The sequence below is a fragment of the Kogia breviceps genome, chromosome 17 (genome assembly GCF_026419965.1).
Source record: "Kogia breviceps isolate mKogBre1 chromosome 17, mKogBre1 haplotype 1, whole genome shotgun sequence".
NCBI classification, from domain to species: domain Eukaryota; kingdom Metazoa; phylum Chordata; class Mammalia; order Artiodactyla; family Physeteridae; genus Kogia; species Kogia breviceps.
The window spans coordinates 11,553,975-11,577,970 of record NC_081326.1 but is presented as its reverse complement, the minus strand read 5'-3'; the positions used below and the strand labels follow the sequence as shown (position 1 = coordinate 11,577,970).

Here is a 23,996-nt window from a genome sequence, read left to right as displayed (position 1 = left end):
CTTTACATCTACCTAGTCAGGTAAGCTGCAGAAACGCTCCCCAGATATTCTCCTTGGTCCTCTTTAATCTTCTTAGAATGTTAATACTTTATACATACTAAACAATATAAGTAACATACATGCACATAACAAATCACAATAAGCATAATGAACACCAACAAACCAAGTACCAGGCTCAAAATGAAAATACATCTCAAACCATGGATCTACCTATACGTTCCTAGGTATTTCTGATATGACCCACCCTTCTGCCTTCACAGGAGCTGCTGGCCTACCAGACACACACAGGGCTGGGAAAGCGCCCTCATGTTAAGTGGCTGCCTGGAAGGTTGTGCTGAGAAGGCCTGGAGGCCTTGCCTGGGACGAGAGAATGCTGACCCAGGTCGCACAAGAAGTGGTAGCAAGTGTGCCTGGCCCTCGCCAACTCCTTCAGCTTCATCTCCTTTCCGTAAACCTACTCTGTGTTCCAGTCGTCGTGAAATGTTAATATGTGAGCATCCTGAACAATTGCAGGCTCTTTGTAGACTCTGTTACAAGCACTGCTCCCTTGGTCTGGAACGCTCTCCCTAGCTTTCTTCTTGAAAGACTACACATCCTTTAAGTTCCAGGAAGACTTCCTTGACACCCACCCACCCCAAGAAGAGCTGACCATGTTTTTCTCTGTTGTCTTCCAGACTTTTATCATAAAACTTTCTTTGCTTTAATTGCTTGTTTCTACATCTGTTTCTCCCACTTACCTGGAAGCCTATGCCTCTGGAAAGTAAGAATAACACTCATTTCTCTTTTTATTCCCAATGCACACAGAGGTACATACGAAATGCTTTCTCAATGCACGAATAAATGTAACATCAAATAATTAGCAAAATGTTGTAACTGTGCAAATTCCTTTCAAATTTAATCTACAAAAAAAATACAAATATAATAGGAAGAAAGAAAATAACTAGGGCCTTGAGTTGATGGAGAGAAAAGAAGATTAAGAATACCAGAGGAAAAATTCTTGAGGAAGATTTCACAAAAATATACAGCACAATAATATTCCACAGAATGTATAAAACCTGTATCAGTAGCTTATTCAATAGTCTTAGGTTGGGTTTCAGTGCCTCCTTAGAACACAATGAAAATTACTTACTGGTTGTAAAGTTCTGGATGCCTAACTAAGTTCTGAATGAATTCATTTAGTCCCGCTCTTCTCTGTTTAATGAAATCTGTTAAGAGAGACAATACTATTATGATTATTTATATCAGACTGTAATTATTATCAACACAGTTATTTAAGAATAGACAAGCACAAGATAGTGAATTTTGATTAAGAAGTTATTTCTTAATTCATGTTTCTTGATATACAATAAGGAATACTTACAAAAATATATTTTTAAAATCTGTAAATACAATGATTATAAAATTAAAATAAAGCAGGTAGGACTTCCCTGGTGGCGCCGTGGTTAAGAATCCTCCTGCCAGGGCTTCCCTGGTGGCGCAGTGGTTGAGAATCCGCCTGCCGATGCAGGGGATATGGGTTCGTGCCCCGGTTCGGGAAGATCCCACATGCTGCGGAATGGCTGGGCCCGTGAGCCACGGCCGCTGAGCCTGTGCGTACGGAGCCTGTACTCCACAACGGGAGAGGCCACAACAGTGAGAGGCCCACGTACAGAAAAACAAACAAACAAACAAACAAACAAAAAATACAAAAAAAAGAGAATCCTCCTGCCAATGCAGGGGACATGGGTTTGAGCCCTGGTCTGGGAAGATCCCACATGCCACGGGGCAACTAAGCCCGTGCGGCACAACTACTGAGCCTACGCTCTAGAGCCTGCGAGCCACAACTACTGAGCCCGTGTGCCACAGCTACTGAAGCCTGTGCACAGAGCCCGTGCTCCACAACAAGAGAAGCCACCGCAATGAGAAGTCCATGAACCGCAACAAAGAGTAGCCCCAGCTCACCGCAACTACACGTGCAGCAATGAAGACCCAACGTAGCCAAAAATAAATAAATAAATTTATTAAAAATAAATAAATAAATAAAATAAAGCCTGTAACATATTCCCCAAAAGAAAATGCTCCAAAAAAATGCCTATTTTAGGTTCTAAACAGACTCACTACAAAACTTGGAGACACTTTGATTTGTCCAATTCCTCGTATACTACCAGGTAATGAATAAGAATTAACACTATGACACTGGTGGCTGAAAAATCATGCTAACTTAAAAACAAAAAACAAACGAAACCAAGAAATACTGAAATCCTTGTAACTGGAAATGGTGATTAACTGGTTGAGTATTACCAAAACTCTGCTGCTACAAATAGGTTTTTATTTTGTATAAATCGATTTCTCTTCAAATAGCAGAAGTTAAAACTGAGAAATAAAAGTGATTTTCTATGTAAGCCATTGAAGGCTAGCATCTTGCCTGTAAAAATTTTTTTCTAACTTTAGCCCTTAACACAGCGTCTTGGAAGGTACTTAACTGATGTTTGTGAATGAATAAAAAAAATACCAAACAAATGATTACACATTCTAGCATTCACAGTCTCCAAATTTCATATGCCCCATCCCTTATTTAACTCAATTGTTTTGTTACTTTGTAATTATATTTTTCAGTAGTAAAGATAATCTTGTTTTTAAAACTACCAAAAAAAGTAATTTATATATTGATTCCAAGATCCTATCAGCAAAAGGTTTGATATTAAACTATTTAGAATATAGAAGTATAGCTAATTCTGTGTATGCTCTACAGAAAGATCCTTAAATTCAAAATGAAATTTTAACTTTGAAAAGTATAGGCAGAAATAACCCTTAAAATCTGCCTCAAGTATGTAAAACTTATCTTACAGAGGTTGGTAACCAGCAACATAAAGTGGAAAAAAAAAAAAGCAAAGAAAATGACACGCATGGACTTAGAAGCTGCAGCATAAGAACTCGGAAAGATGTATGGAAAAACTCTATATGGTAGCTGTCAAACACGAGGTTGAATTAAAAGGACAATTTCTTTCTTCATGCTCTAACTGTCCCATCTTTGGCCAGTGAAAGCCCCATCAGTTGGGCTCCTGTGTCCTTTTGATAAAACCTCAGTATTCTTGTATAACTTCTTTGCTTTCAGGCAAGATATCCTAGGACCATCTTGTACATTTCTTGCCCAGCACCTGGAACTGACACTTTTCCATGGAACTCTGGTTCCTTTAAGGGGGAAATGGTAATTAGAGATTACAACCTGGATGCTAAGGGTGTTTGCTGCTACTTATTTGTTATTGTTTTCAGGCATTTCCAGTGGAGAGCGCTGGGAAATATGTATTGTTTTAGAAAGAGAAAAATAAATCATGATTTCATACTGTATTCCCAAGTTTAAAATTACAGGATTTTTTACTTAAAATCTTTGATTTTATATTTGTATCTCTTTCCTCTTCTGCTTAAAATTTTGGTTCTCATGACATTAACATAATTACAAAATAACTCTATATTATCAATGAGACTATTGAATGCAGGATAAAATTTCTTTGTACACTTTTTTTTGCCATGAGGAATGTAAAGCTGAGTTTCCATGTTTTGAAGTCATTTAAAGTAATTATTCTCTATGTGTTTCACCACCAATCAGAATACAGTTATATTTTTTCCTTGTTTATTTTCAATTGTTAGAGACTTCAATATTGTTGCATTTGTTTTTGTTTTTAAATTGTTTAAAATATGCAAAGCTGTGCACAAGATTCATCCAGGGAAGTCTAACATCCACCTCTGTTGTCTCCAGTTGGCCTCTCCCTCCTTAAAGTCATCAGTTTTTAGTTTTTGGTTTATTCTTCCATTATTTCCTTTTGAATCTTCACATCCTTTCCTACACAAAAAATATACACTGTCCACATCCACACCTTGTTTTTTCCACTTAACCAGGTATTCTGGAGATCACTCCACAGTAATGCACAATGAGCTTTTTTGTTCCTTTTTACAGCTGTATCATATTCCAATACTGGAAGGATATTTCAGTTGTTTCCAGTTTTTGCTATGAAAAACAGCATCACAATAAACAGTCTTGTACATACATACATACATACATACATCATTTCCGATGCAGTTTATCTTTAGAATAGATCCCTAGAAATGTGATTTCTTGGTCAAAGGGAAATGCATATATAGTTTCGCTAAATATCACCAAATTTCATAAGGTTAGTATGACTTTGTATTCTCACCAGAAAAATATGAGAATGTCTGTTTAGCCAAAGTCTAATAAGATGAACATCCTACCAATCTTTGGTTTGTTGAGTATGACTTAGATTTGATCTCCCCAAAGAAAGGCTTTCCAAAAATCTATGACAGGGCTTCCCTGGTGGCGCAGTGGTTGAGAGTCCGCCTGCTGATGCAGGGGACGCGGGTTCGTGCCCCGGTCCAGGAAGATCCCACATGCCGCAGAGCGGCTGGGCCCGTGAGCTATGGCCGCTGAGCCTGCGCGTCCGGAGCCTATGCTCCGCAACTGGAGAGGCCACAACAGTGAGAGGCCCACATACAGAAAACAAACAAACAAAAAATACAAACAAAAATCTATGACATATAGTCTACTTTGCTGTTGCCAAGTCATATACAACATGCTCAGGATTGATTTCAAAATGTTCTTCAATAAAAATCAATTTTTATTATCAAATAATTAATCTACCAAACATAAATACCACAGGGCACTGTCTGGTATTTTACCTTTAACCATGATGTAGCAACGTTGCAGGTCTTTATCTCTTTGCCTTCTTCCCTGGATAAAATGATTCTGACTTTAGGGTTTAACTAAGGGCTCCACAGAACTCTAACCCAAGTTCAATACTGATGTTAATCACTAACATGTAGTTTGAGTCCTCTTAAATGTCTTTCTGTCACTTCAAATTAATTAATTCTGAACTGAAGTGTCACCCAGGCCTGACACTTCAGTTATCTCTGATTCTCTTCTCTATATGTCTCCTTTACCTAAGCAATCACCAAGATTTCTTACAGGTTTTTCATTAAAAGATTTCCTGCACGTGGCTCAATTTTTAGCCCCATTTCCACCTGAGTTGCAGCTCTCATCACCTAATTTGAGGACTACTGGAATATTCCCTTAACCAGCCTCCCAGTCTCTATCTCGTCTTCCCTCTGCTATGCCTACTATACATTACACACTGCTGGTTTCACATCATGTCGCCACGTCACTCAAATATCTCTAAGGCCCCCATGTTGCCCTCCACCATGTTTTTCAACCTATGCTCCACAGACATACTTCACTGCTACACCAACAAAGCAGCTCCGCTTTTATTTGTTCTACACATTACATTTTTCTGCATCAGATTTCACTAGGAAAAAAGTGTTCTACAGCTAAAAACAAAACAAGAGAACAAGAATACAAAAGCCACTGGCCTATAGAATCAATCCATGGAATGTATAATTGGCTTTGCTGCGCCAACTCAATCGTCTCTTTATTAACGGATTCATGTATTCAAGTAACATTTATTGAGAACCTCGTATTTACTAGGCACTGTAATTAAATTTAAAAGATAAAGTATCTACCTTCATAAAATCTACAGCCTGGTAAGACAAACTGGCAATAATAATAAAATGTGCTAAATTCTCCCAAGAGAAAAAAAACCTACATAAAATAGGGGAAGTGAAAAACAACAGGGGAAACGAGAACCCTCTCCAATCCTGAGGTTCAGAAAGTGTAAAAGAATAAAGAGTCTCCAGCTGAGAGGGTTACAGGGGATTCCAGCAGCCTGGGGGGAAAACTCAGTTTCAATTAAAGCAAGAACGTGAAAGAAATAAGAAGACAGAGGATAAAGGAGTTTGTTCATCGTGGGCAGAACTGCACAATTGTTGCAGTGAAATTGCAGTGAAAAGGTCTGGGAGGAAAAGGAATGGTATAAGGTTAGGTTGTAGAGAGGAAGCAAGATAAGCCATTTGAGAGCTCCCACGTAAGGAATCACAGGTCTGATGGGTTACAAGGTTACAAGCAAATTAGTTGAGGAGGTAAGATGGTGGGGAGGGAGAAAACTCGACAGCATGTCAGGATCCACCTGTGGCATAAACAGATGACTTTACACACAGAATTTCCGGTGGGTAGAGACTTCTATCTTTCTATAGGTCGCCATTTGTGTACTGGGTTAATTTCTTCTAGATTCTAGTAAAAAAAAAAAGTTTGAAGTTGAGGCTTCAGACATATATACAGCCTCCAGATTTCTGAGATCCTATGTGTCATTAGGCTTCCCAAGGGTGAACAATAGGACATTTTCTTGGTATCCCATTCAGAGGCCTGCAGGGTGCCATGTACAGAGTACACATTGAGTAAATGTTCCATGGTTAGAAAAGTACTGCACATTATACTTAATAATCAATAGATTTATCTGAAGCCAGACTGCTTGCATTTAACTTTCAAATCTGACTTTTACTAGCTGTATGCGACCCTGGGCAAATCACTCAACCTGTGCCTCAGTTTCCTTACCTATAAAATAGTGATGATAATAACACCCACCTCAAAGGGCTGTTGTGAGGACTGAATGAATTAAAACATATAAAGTGTTTAAAAACAATGGCTGGTACACAGTAAGCACCTTCCTGAGGCATTATTTTCATAGAGCATGAGATCCATTAGCTTTGTAACGTTCTACTACCATACAGTGCAATGAATATGTTAACTACTTTTTCAAACTTCAACCATCACTTATGGCTGGTCTATGAAGTTACTGCTTACCTGGATCAAAATTATCACCAAATATTCTCTTGGCAGGAATCTTCAGGGCCATAGCAGGAAATTGTTTCCTTAACTAGAATTGAAAATATAACATTATATGAACTTAATTTTATAGGTCTTCCAGTCATACATGTACCAAAACAAAATACAATCTGATTTTCAAAAAACTCCACCGTAAGACATACCTTTAAGTATATCATGATCAAATGTACAATATTAAATTATACCAATAAAATACCATTAGTCTAACTATTCCCATTTTGTCCCAATAAAACACTTAGTATCTTTGTGACCTGGAATAAGTTACTTAACATCTCTGCGCTTCAGTTTTCTTGTTGGAAAATGGGGATAATCTTCGCACTTATCTTAGTGATTTGTTGTGAGGCTTAAAGAAAATCATTTATGTTAAGTGCTTAGACTAGAACCTGGAGTATAGGTTTTGAATACGTTACTCACCGTTTTGTTACCTCAGGAGATGTGATGTTTGTGTTCTCTCTAAGTAAACACACTGACAATTGTTTTCTGAGAAAGCTGATGAATTCTGCTTTCAATACCCTCTGCTCTAGCCTTCCTCCTATTAATATTTGTTTCTCAGATTTGCTTATCCCCAGAGAAAGAACAACTTCGTCCTGAAGAAATTAAATTTGGGGCAGTAAAGCCATAAAAATGGGTAAATGCTTATTTTTACTGTAAGCTTGATGTCACAAAACCACACATAGACAGTCTTACTAATCCTTGCATTCCTCTAGTAAATTTAGATGTTTTAGAAACAACAACCAAACATACACTATGTATACACAAACACACACACTGTATATATATACGTCCACTGACAGGAAATACAAATAGGAGAATGTATTAATCACTCTACACCATGAGCTTCTATCAGCAAAATTCAGACTGAAAAATCTGTAGACAAATGACCCTGTTTCTTTCAACAAAAAATTGTAAAAAAAAAAAGAAGGAGGTGGAGGGGAAAACCTAGTGATTAAAAGACAGGTCATAAAATCAACTATATTTCAATAACATTTTTTTTTAAAAGTTAAACAAAAAAAATAAACTTATAACAATTTGTTTAAAAAAAGACACTTCATAGACTTATCAACCAGTTTATATGACATTAAGTATTTGACATTAAAGCATTATGGTTAATTATTTTTAGATGTGATAATGATATTGTATGTATATTTTTTAAAGAATCTTTATCTTTTTAAAGATGTATACAGAAATATTTACAAATGGAAAGACATGATGTCTGAAATTTGCTTCATAATTACAGTGGGCTGGCTAGGGATAGAGATGAAACAAGAATGGCCATGTATGGTAATTGCTAGAGATGGATGGCACATTACATTATTTTCTCTATTTATACTAGTCTCTCTACTTCTGTATGTGTTCAACAAGCTTTTAATAAAAAGCTTCCAAATATAAACTACAGTCATAAATACACATTTAAACTGACAGTTAACATTTTACAGATTGGAAATTTCACTTTTTCTCTTTTCTTTATTCTAAAAGGAGCATAGGGAAAGAATTTGTGTTTTCAAACTTGGAGAAATCCAGTCCAGGTTTAACTTCACTTCTGTAGTTTGAAAGTACACAACTGATACCATTCCCCTGTTTTTTTCTTAGCTCCTCACCATAAAAGGCAGAATTGGAAGGAGTTATATAAAAAGAGAGGAAGACATAGAAAATGGGAAAATAAGAAAAAGATGAAAAAAGGAAGAGAAATACAGGAAAAATGAGGGAGATGGATGGTAAAGACTCAACTAACATTAGGGAGAATTTTCTGCAAAAAGCTTAACATGGGTTGCTTGATGGAAAGAGAATTAAAGTGATCATGTGGGAGGAGTGCCCCAAGTAAACTTTCCTACTTTACCTTTATAACTAAAGATACTCAAATATTAACACCTAACTTTCATGACTTAAGGAAACACAGGAAGTTGTGCAGCTAGACAACACTTTATTCATTCTGGCCCATTTAGGAGGTAATTTACCTCTTAACTGAGATATGCTTACCTTCCCCCACATTTAAAATATTTTACAAACGATAACCCATAGACATATATCCATCTAACACTATTTTTAAAATCAAGAGATGGGGATAAAAAAACTGAAAAAGTTAACTTTTAAAATATGAAAGTTTTTTCTGAGGATGCCTAATAATCTACCATTTAAAAAATAACAACATGAGGAGATTTCTATTTATTGTTAGAGCAGAAGAAATTTAAATTTGTGATTTGAGGCCCAATTGCTTTTTTTTTTTTTTGTGGGCCTCTCACTGTTGTGGCCTCTCCAGTTGCGAAGCACAGGCTCCGGACGCGCAGGCTCAGCGGCCACGGCTCACGGGCCCAGCCGCTCCGCGGCATGTGGGATCTTCCCGGACCAGGGCACGAACCCGTGTCCCCTGCATCGGCAGGCGGACTCTCAACCACTGCGCCACCAGGGAAGCCCCCAATTGCTTTTTTTTTCTTAACTGAAGCAAAGCTTGGAACCCAGAGCTGTCTCAATAACCTGGGGTCTCTAATGACCAACACAGGCAGTGTCTTCTGGCCTCCTGCGTATGCATAACCTTAAAGGCAATGCTCTCCACAAACACTGGTCCCTGTGTAAGATCTGGCCTGATGTGTTACAATGACCATGGTGCTCTAGCTTCCTACGGTAGAAACTGTAACTGTAAAACTGGATGAAAAATAATATCTGAACTATGAATATATAAAACAGGTTTTAGTTATTTAAATAAGTAATGATCTCTCAGGTAACTGTCAGGCTTTTGAAAGTCAATATTCATTTCAGCTGTGTTAGCTACTTAAAATCTGGAACCTTAGACTAATTTCTAACAGAGAATGAAACCATGGAAGGTAGGTAGGCTCATGACAGACTTTAAGACCTAAAGCTTATAGTTGGGCAATTTAACCACAAATAGCATGATGATTAACAATTATTAGAAAGGTAGGTAGAAAGGATTTATTTCTAATCTCCTATGACATTGAAACGTATTTTAAGCTGTACATTTAGTTTTCATATCTTCAATACTTTATCTGGAACTTCTTCACAGTGCTCTCTCCACCCTTTCTGGTAAGAATTCCAAAGTTAGGATGTTTTGAAGAACCTCTTACCCTTTTCTGCTTATCTGATATATATAAGTATTATTTAATTATCAAATAAATCTCATTTTCCAGTTTTCTCAGGTGTTTTGTTTTAAATAAAAATCCTGTAGACTGTTACTTACAGTGTTGTAAAGCTTATCGAACTCCGCATACCTTCTGAAGACAAACCACTCACTCCTGCCCACTGAAACCAGAACTTTATAAACCTGTGGAAATAAAAAATAACAAAATAAAATTTGATCACAAAAAAAACCCCATTAGCTATTTAAATATGCAAATAACCTGTTTTCATACTCATGAAACTGATATTAGATATTACTATTTATACATGATTCTCCAAGATACAGAAGCATACCAACTGAAACACTTATTTTATCTTGTTGAAAAGTGTTTTATTTTTAAAATGTTATGAAATATTTCCATAGTTTTCAGAGAATAACACAATGAATACCCATGTAGTCATTATTTAGATACTCTGAATTCTAACATTTGGCCATTCTTGTTTCAGATTTTCTTCCCCAAGAATAAAACATTATAGTTTCAATGGATGCCATTCTACTCTCTTCTTCCCCAGCAGTAACGACTACCATGAAATGATAAAGTATTTTCAAAAGGAATGCCTAGAAGTAAACACTAAATTATTAGTTCTCCTCCTTTCAGGGCATCTTTTACACAGTATTTTTCAAACTAAGAATTTATCCTCACATTTCCTACTACCATCTTAACCTGTGTTTAATATTTTCATATATACATAATTTCACAGAACCATAGTCAACAACCCTATGAAGTAAGCAGAATAAATATTACAACCCCCACCACAGATGAGGAAATGATGGCCCCCCCAAAGCTAAGTAACTTGCCCAGGTTCACAGACTTGTGAGACTAAAACCTAAGTCTTCTAACCTTCCATGCACTAGAACAAGTATCAAATCAACAGTTATAATACAGAATTAACTCTCATAATCCATCCCACAGATACTCTCAGAATATAATTCAACATACCAATGTACAGAAAACAATTTGGAACCCCAAAGATCTTTTATAATTTCTAAAGAGAAAAATAACAAGTATCCAGGTATATGAGGAAAGGTTCACTGATGTATGGCTTGGGTTATCAATCTCACTGTTTTACAGTGAAGATTAGGGGAAAGAGATATTTACAATGCAATTGTCCATAGTCTGTTAGATAACAGAGTAAACCAGGTTTATTTCGGAAGACGGGCATACAAATACGTATAAACTATCCTTTCCCACAAAAGACTGGAAAGCTACACTCACCAGTTCACAGTTAGATAATACTGTGAAGAAAGATCTCCCTGATACTGCATAGGATTATAATGTAGGAATTCTGCAGTATTGTTGAAGATATGGTCACATTAACAGGCCCCTAGTAAGAGAGGCCCCAGAACGTAAAGCCAAATCCCCCTGTGAGAAAGGGATCAGGTCTCACCTGGAAAGTGAAGCAGAGTCATTGTACCAGTTACCTGGATCAGTGATGAATCACTTAGGCAGAGAGAAAAAGAGCATCTAGGCACCCTACGTGAGCTACAGGGGTAAGAGGATGTTCTGGTGTTAACTAAAGGAAGCTACTGGGTGTACGATATCAGAATCGTTTCTAAGATAACACCGCTCCCATGGGAGAGAGAGCAGAAGTAGAGGAAAAAGAACCTGGGCTGGGTGCTGACAGGAAGTTGAGCCATGTTTTTAGGAGGAGACTACAGACTTATCTCCTACAGCATATTCAGGATCAGATAGGTGTGGAAGCAGGCCTGCTACCAAAGGATCAGATACTTAGGTTTATATGGCTATGAGCTTCTTGAACAAACAGTACTGTTTGTGCTGACTTCCCAGTGGGATGAGGTGGCTTCCCATAGATACTCAAATACAGCCAAGATGAGAACCCAAACCTAGGTTCTAGGCCGAAGCAGTTCTGCTGCAACTCTACTTACAGGAGCTGAAGATAAAGCCCTGTGAAGTTATTAATTAGCAGGATGATTTATGAACAAGGGCTTATTAATAAGTAAGTTCTAATAAAATACCAACAGGCAAAAACAAAACCTCTTCAAATTTTAAAAAACACTCTCATTTTCAAAACATGCACAAGATTTCACAGAAACCTTACAATAATAACAGTACAATAAATCTTATTGAGTTTTTTAAAAAATATTGCCTGTCTTGCCCCACCAGAACGTAAGTTCTTTGAGAGCAAGGGCTGCTTGCTACCCACTGTATTCCCAGTGCCTAGAACAGCCCTGGCATAAGAGAGAAACTCAAGGACAATTTGTTGAGTGGATAAATCAAACTATAATTTAGACTTGGTTTTAAGTCAAGACATCCTAGAACACAGTGCATTTCTCTGTAAAGTCGTTGCAAAGACACATGAAAACTAGAGTATAGAAATATTATTGAATAGTTAACGCAGTGTCTATTTTTGTTCCCCAATAGTACATAGACATGCTGAAGCTGGACAGAGTCTGTGCTGGGTGGCGTCGGGTCTATCTGTGTTGAGTAGAACCGAGTTTCCTGAGGCCCGGGGACTGTACTGCAGTGATCAGCAACTAACATGTGAACTTAATCCTACTTTTCATTCAACTTCAATTCAACAAATACTTCCTGAACGTCCACCTCTGTTCTAGGTATTGGTGAAACAATAGTGAGGGGAATTCTTGCTTCAAAGAACACATTCAGGGAAAGCACACATAAATAAACCCAAAGTATGTCAGGTGGTGATAACTGCTATTAAAAAACTACATAGGGTAATTAGCAGGACAGAGTGTGAAAGGGGCAGAGTGTGAAGGTGCTATTTTATATAGGGTGGTCAGAAAAACCCTCTCTAACAACAAGGCAACATCTGAGCATCCGAAGAAAGGAAGTGAACAAGGGGATCTGGATAGAGCCTTGGAGATCTCAGGGGACACCTCTGGGGACAGCAGGTAAGAGAAACGCTATAGGCCTCCTCGACCTTTTCACAGAAGACATGGAAATACCTCTACCACGAAAAACAAAAGGACACCTGAGATAACCCACCTCCTGTATTTGCTATCTATGAACTTCTATCAAACTTGGCAGGAGGTTATGCCCTTGAAGGAGAGAATGGTCCAAAGGTAAAAGTAAGGAGAGGGAAGGAAGGAAAACTTCACACACCCCACTATCTTATGCTAAGTATACCGACCTCTAGTTTACCATCAATATGATGTTTCTAAAACTGGCTTATACGAATGTGGAAGAAATGCTGAAGATATGGCTGCAACATCTGAGGAGAGGCAAATGGCCAGACACACACTGCAATCTCTCTGCTCTGAGCTTCTATGCAGGGTGTGGAGGTATGCTCATTAAGGAAGGGAGAACAGGGCTTCCCTGGTGGCGCAGTGGTTGAGAGTCCGTCTGCCGATGCAGGGGACGCGGGTTCGTGCCCCGGTCCGGGAAGATCCCACGTGCCGCATAGCGGCTGGGCCCGTGAGCCGTGGCCGCTGAGCCTGCGCGTCCGGAGCCTGTGCTCCACAACGGAAGAGGCCACAGCAATGAGAGGCCCACGTACCGCAAAAAAAAAAAAGGAAGGGAGAACAGAAGACAGAAGGGCTGTTGCCAGCTCCTTGTTTGAGTCTCTGGGAGAAAACCACCCCACCTAGTTAAGAAGGCGAGTGGGGTGGTCCAAGGGTTTAGTTTATCTCCTCAGCTTTCCTCAACTCCCATGTGACACGGACCTGAGCTGAAAGTCACTTGTCATGGCACTCAGCTGGCAGGGGCCGGGTGACCCCCTGGTCAGAGACCAGGGTAGACCACCTGAGTCAGGAGCAGGTGGAGGGCACACAGAGCCTCAGTGGGGTCTACAGCCATCACGAGCCAAGGGGAAGCTGAGTCAGCAGTCAGTCACCACGACCCTTGCCAAGCCAACAAAGGACAGACCACAAATCAGTTCATCAACTGCAGATGCCAGCAGTGGATGCCAACAAAATGCCCAGGGCTGGCAGGTCAACCACAGCTGGGTGTTTGCCAGACCAGTCACTCTACACCTGGAATGGCAAAGATCTAGACGATGACAAGAATGCCAAGCCTTCACGAGGCTGCCAGGAGGTCAGTCATCAGCTGAACAAACTCTGTGAAAGGGGACACCTCTCCTGCCACAAACCATGACGCCAAGTTGGAGAAGGAGTGTACGTTCAAATAAGAGAAAGAGAGCACAATGAAGACAGCCTGGGCATTTTTACTTAAAAGAACTGCTTAAATTTTAGCTCAAGCTGTTGAACAGAATGGGGTTAAATGAACTTCTTCACACGGCTCAGTGGGTGGGGCCTTACGAGGAAGGCCAGGTCAGTTACAGACACGATAAATGACATTTTTTTCAGGGAGGGGGGACAGCAGATCTCTGTATATACTAACAAGACTACTGGAACTATAAATACCACACGTTTCATGACACTAATTAGCAAAGTGACTATCCTCCAAAGAGCGGTCACTGATACAGTGACTCAGCCAAATATTCATTGTGCTTATTCTTTACAAAGTCCTACAGTAGATACCATGGTGATAAAAAGTAAAATTAGAAGTGGGCTTTACCTTTATGGTGAAAAAAATGAGAGATAGAATACTCATTTAAAAAGTTAAATATTTTTAAAACGGAGATAGAAAATGACAAATGTCTTAAGAAAGATACTGTGGAAATTTCAAGACAGTGTTTCTTCACATGGGATCAATGACTTTTGGAGTCCACTGACCCCCTGAGATGTGATGTGTCACAGAACCACGTGTATGCACATTTTCCGGTGAGATGGTCTATCAGACAGTTTCACAAGCTTCTCCAAAGGGAGAGGTAAACAGGCAAAACTCTGCACTAAAAGAGGAAATTGTATTCCATTATAGTACACAGAGAAGACTGTGGAGGATATATCATTTGAAAGATAAGTAAAATCTGCAAAGTCTGGGGAGGCCATGCTAGGTTAAGGAAGAACAGCAGAATTGGAAATATTCTCTACGTTCCATTTTGTTCCATATGCTTTACATTACATACTTACAGTAAACCTCTTCTTTTTCTCTCTGTGTTCATCAGAGCTGGGAATGCTTACACTTGGACAGCTTTCCTTGTAGTCCATGGTATAATCCCTTTGAGTTTACTGCCTCAAAAGGACACCAAAAAGTGAGTCCGAAGAAATAGTCAGCAGAGGACAAACACAATTAGCTAATCCAAAACATAAAACCTCTTGAGGTAATGTTCAAATTCCATCATGCAACCTTAACCAACAGAAAAAAAAAAAAAAATTAGCAAAATGATTTTAAAATACCGTGTTTCGCCATTCCTTGCTCACAGAACCCATTTTATGCTTATTCTGACAGGAATTTACTTTTGATCATAAGTCTCAGCCCAGGTGAGAAACACAGTTTCTGTTATGTCCCTGTCAATAGCTAAGTCACAATCAAACATTTACGTCCCATCTACCTTCTTTTCTACTAAGAAACTCCGGGAGTTTATACACCACGGCTCGTAACTCTCAACTAAAAGGACTCTCGTCTGATGGATTTGGTTTTCCAAAGGGTGGTTTTCAAGCTTCTAGCATCAAGATGAACAGGTGAAGTTTGCTTCACATTAGGAACCTGTATGGTAAGCTAATTATTTACCCCCCATTTTACAAATGAGGCAACTGTCACACAGACAGGTTAAATGATTTGAAGCCAGGCTGTCTGGCTCCAGGGTCCTGACTCTTACCCACTGTGCTAGGCTGCATTTTAACAACAATGGATAATTCTTATGCACTGGACCCCTGGTCAGACCTTCATACAAAACAAATACAATTATGCTAATATTATCATCCCACCCACGGACAAAGGGCTCAAGATGTCACACTGATGTCACCTTTGCTACACACAGCAGCCCACCGTCTCCACTGACACCAAATAATACCGTTTAAAGGGTTAGTCTGTCAGGTTCCCTCGGTGATTAATTTCAGGAAGTCACTCTGACTGATCTAATACTTGCAAATAAATTATATTCAAGTAATGATTTCAAATATCAGCAGACATCAAATAATCAGGTATAATGAAATTTAATTGATTACAAAGGTGGTTCTTCTGAGATGATTCAAAGCCTACTTTGTTGGATTTGCCGCTGGAAATGCAGTCAGGAAGGATTTGCATGCAGTTAAATTAGCTGTTAGAAAACATGGTCCCCTCCTAAGCTTAGGGTGCAGCATTTGTTACAAGTTAGGGCACCCTAAAACCCCACAAGAGCAGCTTCCCCCGCTAGACCAGGGCACCATCTTGACAAGAGCCTCGCCCTCCAGGCACAGCGCTCTTCTGCTAAACAATCAGAGCAAGTGGAACCCACAGCTCTTCAAAGGCAGGTGAGCCCTGTCCAGGAGCCCCAGGACCCACATCAGCGCATCCTGTCCATCTGCCGCAGGCATGATGAAAGGGTGAAGGTTATGGTGCTACACTATCCACACCTGTCCCTGGAGAATGTGGATCCAGGGGGTGGTAGGGCCTGCTGGTACTATATTTACGTACGCGCCTGAAAGCCTACTGTGGCTTACCGTGCGTGGTCCGGAGGAGCAGAACTAAAGGAGAACATCACGCCTCAGGCCTTCCCTATGGAACGGACATTAAGATATGACATTAAGTAGCATCAGGAATAGACGAGCGAGAAAGACCTGCGGGGGAAGGATAAGTTATCCACACAAGGTGCCCAGGGGACATCTCAGCCTACATGGACAGCAGGCGGCTAAGTGTAGAGCCCAGCACTCAAGGGGCACCTCAAATCTGGGCCAGAAATGCCGGTCTGGCAAGAGTGCTAAATGGTCCCCATTTGCCCTTCCAGATCCAACACCACTCTTCTCCACCCGCCACGGCCCAGAGGGCGGGTGGGTCTCTGTGGACCTCGCACTGAGGCAGCCTGCCTCCTGCCCTTGCCCTCTGGCTTCCGGTTGGGTTCATCCAACGCGAGGCACCAGCAGGAGATGGAAGGGTAGGAGAAGGTATTTAGTTCTCTTCCTCCCTTTCTCATAGGCAGCGGTTTCTCCACCCAAGGCCACAGTCTCCACCAGGCGACCCCTCCCACAGCTACAGCTAAAGGCCTGGGAGTAGTACGGCTTCCAAACACTGTTAGAAGGGGTGCTTCAGCACACCCTGCGGCTGCTGCTGCTGTCACCTCTGCCCACAACAGCTGAGTAGATAGTCCCTTTGTTCGAGTCCCTTCAATTACTCGTGTGTCACGACTGATGCAGCAACTGCATGACCAAGAATGACCCCAGGAAACGGACCCTCAAAAATGGGACGCATGTTTGATGCATGCTGATAACCTGCCTATAGAGGGAGGGGAGGGGAAACTGATAATCTCGCACATAGTGATACCAAGATCACTCGAATGCCCTGCCACAGGATGAAGTATAGGTGGTGAGCAAGGTGCTGTAAGTCCAAGTAGATGATGAAAGTGTTGATTTCAGAGGTTGTGACAGGCTGCGGCTGCTCCTGACTGTCTTTGAGAATGTGCACAAAGCAAAGGACAAATTGAAAGTTACGAATTCCCAAACAGATGAGTGGAAAATCTCTGGCTGTTATAAAGGAGTCCTTTTTTTCTAATAGCTGCTAATCTGATAGGGCTAAGGATCAAGCCACGGTTTGATGATAAGGGCTGCAGAACCAATTAAACATGCAAGCCTGCAAAGTCAAATGGTCCTAAATCATGGATGCAGGCACTGGGGCAGATACAAATGAGGCTAAGAATGGTGAACTCCGCATTCAGCTGAACATGTCTGCTTACAGCCCTCTGAGAAGACCCAGCCTCCCAACCCACCTCCCATAAAACCCTTTCAAGTTGTTTCACGAGGGGATGCCACTTCTCCTCACCACCTACTCCCACTAACCCCTCATGGCCTCCTAATGGGAATTAGATGCCAAAAGAGGCAAGAAAGAAGTTCAAAGCCTACTGAGAGGAGACTACCTTTACAGCAAAAAATCTGCAGAACCTCAACAATTCTCCCAGGAGTTTGAGGAGCACATTCACAGGATGTTAGACCAAGGAGGACTGAATATAAGATTACTGTGGCCCTACACACAGCCACAGATGCATCCCACCAAGCTCTCTCCAGACCTTACCTAAGAGGTACCAGCAGCCATGCACAAGGGTGACTGTCCACTGGGGAAAGAGAAATGCGTAGTCTTTCCAAGGGTTAGCGGACACTAGCCCTGAACTGACACTAATCCCAGGAGACCTAACACGTGGTCCACCAGTCAGAGCACCCACCTCACTCCAGAGAGGAGGTGAAAGATAAAGTCAAGCCTAGCATCTCACGCTGGGTGCAATGGGAGCACAGGCCCATCCTGTGGTTGTTTCCCTAGTCCTAGAATTTTAGTGGAAACAGATGTACTTAGTAACTGGCCAAATCCCTGCATTGATTCCCTGTTCTGTCATAAAAGCCAGTAGGGAAGGCAGGGCCGTGAAGAAGCCCTTGGAACTCTCCCCTGTTCCCCCACAAAGAAAGCAAACCAATAACTATACCCCATCCCTGGAGAAGCTCACAAACCAGTACCACTATCAAAACTTTGAAGGATGCAGGGGTGTTGGTTCCTATCACATCCCCGTTTGACATGCCTGTTTACCTAGACCAAAGGCAAAAGACCTCAGAGCATGACTATGATCACGACAAATTTAACCAGATGGTGATGCCAATCACGCCTGCAATTCCAGATGGGATATTTCTCCTGGAGAAAATAAGCATAACCCCTGACATCTGGTAAGCAGCTACTGACCTGGCAGAGGCTAAGGGGAATGTAAAATAAGTACTAGAAGAAAAAAGTAATGATTACCAACTTGAGCCAAAAGATTAGCTACAGACGCAGAGACTACAGCAGCTTTGTTTTTTTTCTGTTACGTTACACAAAGAACACTAGCAGTGCCTCCACGTGGGAGCACGAATCAACGGGCTGCAGTGACTAGAGAACCCTGCGTTTCCCCTGAGGCAGGAACAGGAGCTTTACGCCCAAAGTGGGAGTGGATACTAACGGACAGAAAGAGGAAGACTGCACTGGATATTCTGTTTTTCTTTCCAGATCCATCTCCACCCTGCTCCACACCCCAGGGCACCAACCTCTAAAGCCTGCACCCCACAGGCTCCCTGGCCCTCTAGCTGCTGGTTGATTTCATCCAGAGAGGTACTGTCAGGACACGGGGTGGAAAGAAGGGGATCCGGAGACGGAATTCCTCTCTCTGCTTCCTCCTCGGCAGGCTGCTGCTTGGCAGTTGCCGCGTTCCTCTCTGTAAGGCCAAAGCTCCTGTCAGGAGATCCTTTCTCCTTTCTCCTATGACTACAAATTGTACCAATGTACAGCTCTCTACCTCAGGTCCTTGGACACGTGTAAATTATCCGAGCCTTAGTTTCCTAATCTAGGAAGTGAAGCTAGCAACCCTTCATATGGTTGTTTTAAGGATTCGAGATGAGTGTAAAAAACCCAGCACTGCACAGGCAGTCAATAAACTGAATTAAATACATAACAACTTGTTTCAAATTTGTTTTTATTCCTTCATTCAACAAACACTTATTAAAGCTTTCATCATGCATTAAGCAACAGAAAGACAAAGACAAAATTCTACTTGCAAGGAACTAACCTAACGGGGTTGAATGATAAGCAATATAGAACTTTCAATAGTTGGCTAAGTATGATTTTAGATGTATGCATGGTACACTCTGAGAGCACAGAAAAGGGACACAGATGCAGACTGTCATGTATCCTCAGTTCTCGCTAAAAATAAAGCCAAGCAGGTATGGGAGCAGAGGTTTGAAAGATACCACACTTATTTGCCTCAATTTCCTCTGGAAAAAGGAGCTGAAGTCATAGGTTGGAAATGAATATATTGCTGTGAAGAAAAACATAGATTAAATCACTTGCCCTAGCTAGTATCCAGCAAACAGGCGGTAGAGGCAGGGTTCAAATCAAATCTGTTCAACTCCAAAATCTATATGTATTAGTTTGCTATACCACATTGTCTCTCCTTAAGATTTTCCTTTCCTTCAAACTAAATCAAACTGGCAACCTAACAATATTTAACATTTAGTGGCTAAGCAAGGTTATAAACCAGACTGTGCTTTACTTGTATTAATCTGATTGCTCCTCACAACAGCCCCGCTGAGAGGAAACCTAGGAGAAAATGAAGCATAAAAAGATGAAGTAACCCATCCCAGGTGGTAGAGTCAGGATTTGAACCAGCAGTGGTGTGACTTTAGGACCTTTACCCATTATACCACACTGCTTCTCCAACATATATATGCTCTAAAGAGTCCTTTGGAAAGCAACGAAGCAAGTTCATAGATGTTATTTTTAAGTGGTCAGAAGTAAAATTTTGAAAAAGCAACCCCATTACTGTAAATTTAAGGTACATTTATTCTGTAAAACTGAAGCAATTAAAATTCTGCAAGATCATCCAGTGGCCAGGCAGCCCAATAAAACAGAATGAGAAGAGGACTGATATAAGAATCCCACACTAAGAAAGAACAGAACAAAAAGCTGTGTTCACGTGAGAATAAAAGTTGGGACTTTTGGGCAGGTTAATAGGTACGCAGGGCTTTTCAAAGAGGAACCAGAAAAGAATCTGCCTTCACTCTGCTGGAGAGTCACACACAAGATAATCTTGTAGATTGGTTCCCAGGAGCAGCTGGCTTGCCTAGGGGTCGATCACATGGCTCTAAGGAGACGTAGTTCAGATACTAACCCAGAAAGGAAGAACTAACCTTAACATCCAGCTAATGAAATAACTCAGACAAGTCCAACATAACAAAAAGAAGTGGGTCAGATGAGAACAGAACTTTCAGAAGCCAGCTGGATCTTAGGAGTGATAGCGCTTGGCAAAAATAATGTAACAGCTAGTAAAATATTGTATTTATAGTGGTTCTCGACAGGGGAACATTTGGCAATGTCCAGAGACATTTTTGGTTGTCACAGCTTGGGGGGCTGCTAGTGGCTACATGTCAAGGATGATGCTAAGCATCCTACAATGCACAGGACAATCCCTACAACAGAAAATTACCCGGCTCAAAACGTCAGTACTGCTGAGGCTGAGAAACTCACATTTACTAAGTACTAACAGCAGGCACTGTTTTATGTGTTCACATCTAACACATCACTTACTCCTCACAGAAGTGTCATTATTCCCATATTACAGATGAAGAAACCTAGGCTACCAGCTCCACATCCTCACACAGCTTTGGGTGGCAGCACTGTGACGTGAACACGGCTCTGACTCAAGAGCCCAGTGTGAACACGCTGCCCTCAATTTCCCACGGTACTGCTGCACACACCCCCTTCTTCTAAATCACCTCTGGAGAAACAGGAGCTGAAGGGAAGGGAGCACCAAGTGTCCATTAGCAATTGGGTTGTAGAAAGAGAGCTACGCATAGGAAGGGCAGCTTTCAACTCGGCCACCAGGAGGGGTCAGTGCAGCACAGACAGTGTCAGGAGTGCTGCTGAAGACATCACCCATCAACATCTGACCAACAGCTTAGTACAGAGCAGGCTCTGGGGGGGGCGGGGGGGGGTACCATCACAAGGACGATCAAGGGCTAAATAATGAAATAAAGACAATACAAAAAGGGATGCTACCACAGGATTTTTTAAAGCATTAACAGATTTATTTTTTTAATTTGGGGGCCTATAAAAAGAAATATAAAAAAAGATGAAATTTCATGATAGAAAACTGTCCAAATTCACGTTATATTAATTTTTTTGATAAATATTGATTAAAATAGATGGATATTAGTTAAGGATTTCTCTCTCTTTTTTTTTTAAAGCATTTTCCCCTTCATCACCATGCCCATCTTTTTGTCCATTTTATGCAATTATTGTCCTGGATCTTGTCCATCTTCGTTTCAGACAGCCAAAAAAAAAAAAAAAATGTTTATAAGAAAGTCAAAAGATTCTTCTGCTTTTCCCTCTAAAATATAAGCACAGACATTCTTAACTCCATTTCCTTCACAATCATGAAGACTGTTTGGTACTGACTAGTGGACCCTACCCAAATTACAAGGTAGACACATTTATAATTATCAGTATCCACTCAACTAATATGGCAGACAAGGGTCAGTGATTCACACCAAAACACAAAGGGAAATTAAGAACAATCCTGTCCCAAAAGGAAGGAACAGGACTGGAAGAGCTACAGGTTTTCTTCAGCCAGGGGGACAGCACTGGATGCTGTGTCTGGAAACAAGGATCCAAAGGAGGGAGCCAACAGAGACAGTCGAGGAAGAGACAAAAGAAAATCTGTGCACATACTTTGGGCACGGCATGGGGACTGGTATGAGAAATGGGAGATGGGGACTGACCCAGAGAATAAGAAAAAGAATTGGCGGTGGGATGAGGGCAGGAATTATTCCCTAGGAGGGTACAGGTCAAGCAGATAGGTTTCATTTTAAACTATATTAAAAGTACCTTCCCAGGACACTCTTACCCCAAGCTAACTGGTTACTTTATTGAAAGTTTACTGTAACAGTATATAATCTGTATCTGTTTATTTACCCCTCACAGAATACCAGCTCCAAATATATCTGAAATGTTTCAAGAGAAACAAAGCACATCTTTGTCACATCTGTAAGTAAAGTTCACTGCAGAAGAGCTGAAAATTCTAACAGGATCTGCCAATGGAAGATACATAGTAACCTTCCCACTCATATCACATGATGAATCAGTTACAACTTTTCCTGTTTTCCTTCCTTACTCCCATATCCTTTCTCTAATTCTCACCCCACCCCCCTCTTTGATTTCTCTCTCATTCTGTAATCACAAAGCAGTCCTAGTTTTTTGTAGGTTTATTGCATCTCTTACTTGAGACATCTTTTATCTATCCTAATTCTCGATAAAGAAAAGTGATATAAGAATCAGAAATAAAATCTGTGCAAAATATCCAATGGGGAGACACAATACAGAATAGTCTGCACCCAACAATTTGATGGGACTGTTCCAGAATCTGGACAAAAGTTATGTGAGTCTGTTGGTTTTCTGAAACTGGCTGCATTTTATTAAAGACATCTGAGGAAGGGACTGAGTGAGGAGGTGGAAGTAACTGCTGACAGTCCTTTGCTCTCCAATACTAAAATCAAAACTGCCAGGAGAAACAGGAAGGCCTTAAACTTACCACAACTAACATGCCCCTCTGCTGGTTCCAAAACAACAGGGAAAGGGTGTAACTGCAGCAGCAATCCTCTGCTCTGCTCTCCTTGGCCTCCCAAGGTCACCATCTTGGGTTCCCCATCACCAGAACGCCTGCCCTACTTCCAGCTTCCCAAGCTTTTCCACTGAGAGGCACACTACCACAAAGAACACGTCCAAGGATGATTCCCTGGGGGACTGTGATCACTGGCAGAGAGACGGGGGGATGGCTGACTACGCGAGGCAAAAGAAAAGTGAAGCGGGGATCCACGTGGCACCACCAGTGGCAAAATACTGCAGGCCACACGAAGCCTACGGTAAAGCTGCTTCTGACTGGGGAGGTTGGGAGAATTCAGATTGAGGAGGTATCAAAAAATCCAAAAAACAAAAACCTAACCAAAAAAACCCCACAAAAAAACAACCACCATCACATCTCACAGAGTCTCTTGGGAGCACCTCCAACCTGGGACCTCTGCTCTGTTCTAACCCCCTTCCAATCCATTCTTCCCACAGCAGACAGAGTGATTTTTTTAAATCACTGTACATCTGATAATTTCACGCCTTTGCTTAAGCTCTTTCCAAAATCCCAAATTTCTCCCCCTTTACTAGATCAATTCATTACTATACATACTAATATGCCATAATATCTTAATAAAATTCTCCCTAAAAATACAGATTGATTTATTTAACAGATACTTACACAGTGCTTACCATGTACTACAGATATGTAATTAGTCTATGCCCCAACTTTCATTATTTACATGAAGGATCCTATCTGATAACACCCTTAACTAAGGCGTTTTTTAAACAAGGACAACTCAGGGTAAACACAGGTGTATAACAGGGTGATATGTATAACAGTGTGATAAAGGATACTTTACTTCAAAGCTAATATTTGCTTTCAAGATTCTTCTTCTGACAGTAAAACTTCACTGGTTAGCACATTAGAAGAAATTTCCCAAAGAACAAAATTTACAACCAATTACAAATTCAAATTATCATACACTTTAAGCTGCAGTATGTTAGCTTTAAATCCTGACCTTACGTTAGCTGTTGTCAGTAAAGATAATATG

At 40.8% G+C, this 23,996-nt stretch overlaps 1 protein-coding gene across 17 annotated transcripts in view; it reads right to left on the bottom strand.

Moving 5' to 3' along the window:
* Positions 1–23,996, bottom strand: part of SGK3 (serum/glucocorticoid regulated kinase family member 3) — a 160,781-nt gene that overhangs the window by 39,637 nt on the left and 97,148 nt on the right. For 10 of the 17 annotated variants that reach the window (XM_067017103.1, XM_067017100.1, XM_067017098.1 and 7 more), the window contains 5 exons: positions 16,320–16,374; positions 14,808–15,024; positions 9,918–10,001; positions 6,686–6,758; positions 1,130–1,205 (listed from right to left, as the gene is read on the bottom strand). In XM_067017103.1, coding sequence (XP_066873204.1) covers positions 1,130–1,205; positions 6,686–6,758; positions 9,918–10,001; positions 14,808–14,885 — 311 coding nt within the window. In that variant the 5' untranslated portion in view covers positions 14,886–15,024; positions 16,320–16,374. Of the gene's footprint in view, positions 1–1,129; positions 1,206–6,685; positions 6,759–9,917; positions 10,002–14,807; positions 15,025–16,319; positions 16,437–23,996 lie in introns of all 17 variants that reach the window. The other 7 variants (XM_067017105.1, XM_067017111.1, XM_059042620.2 and 4 more) reach the window with 5 other exon arrangements.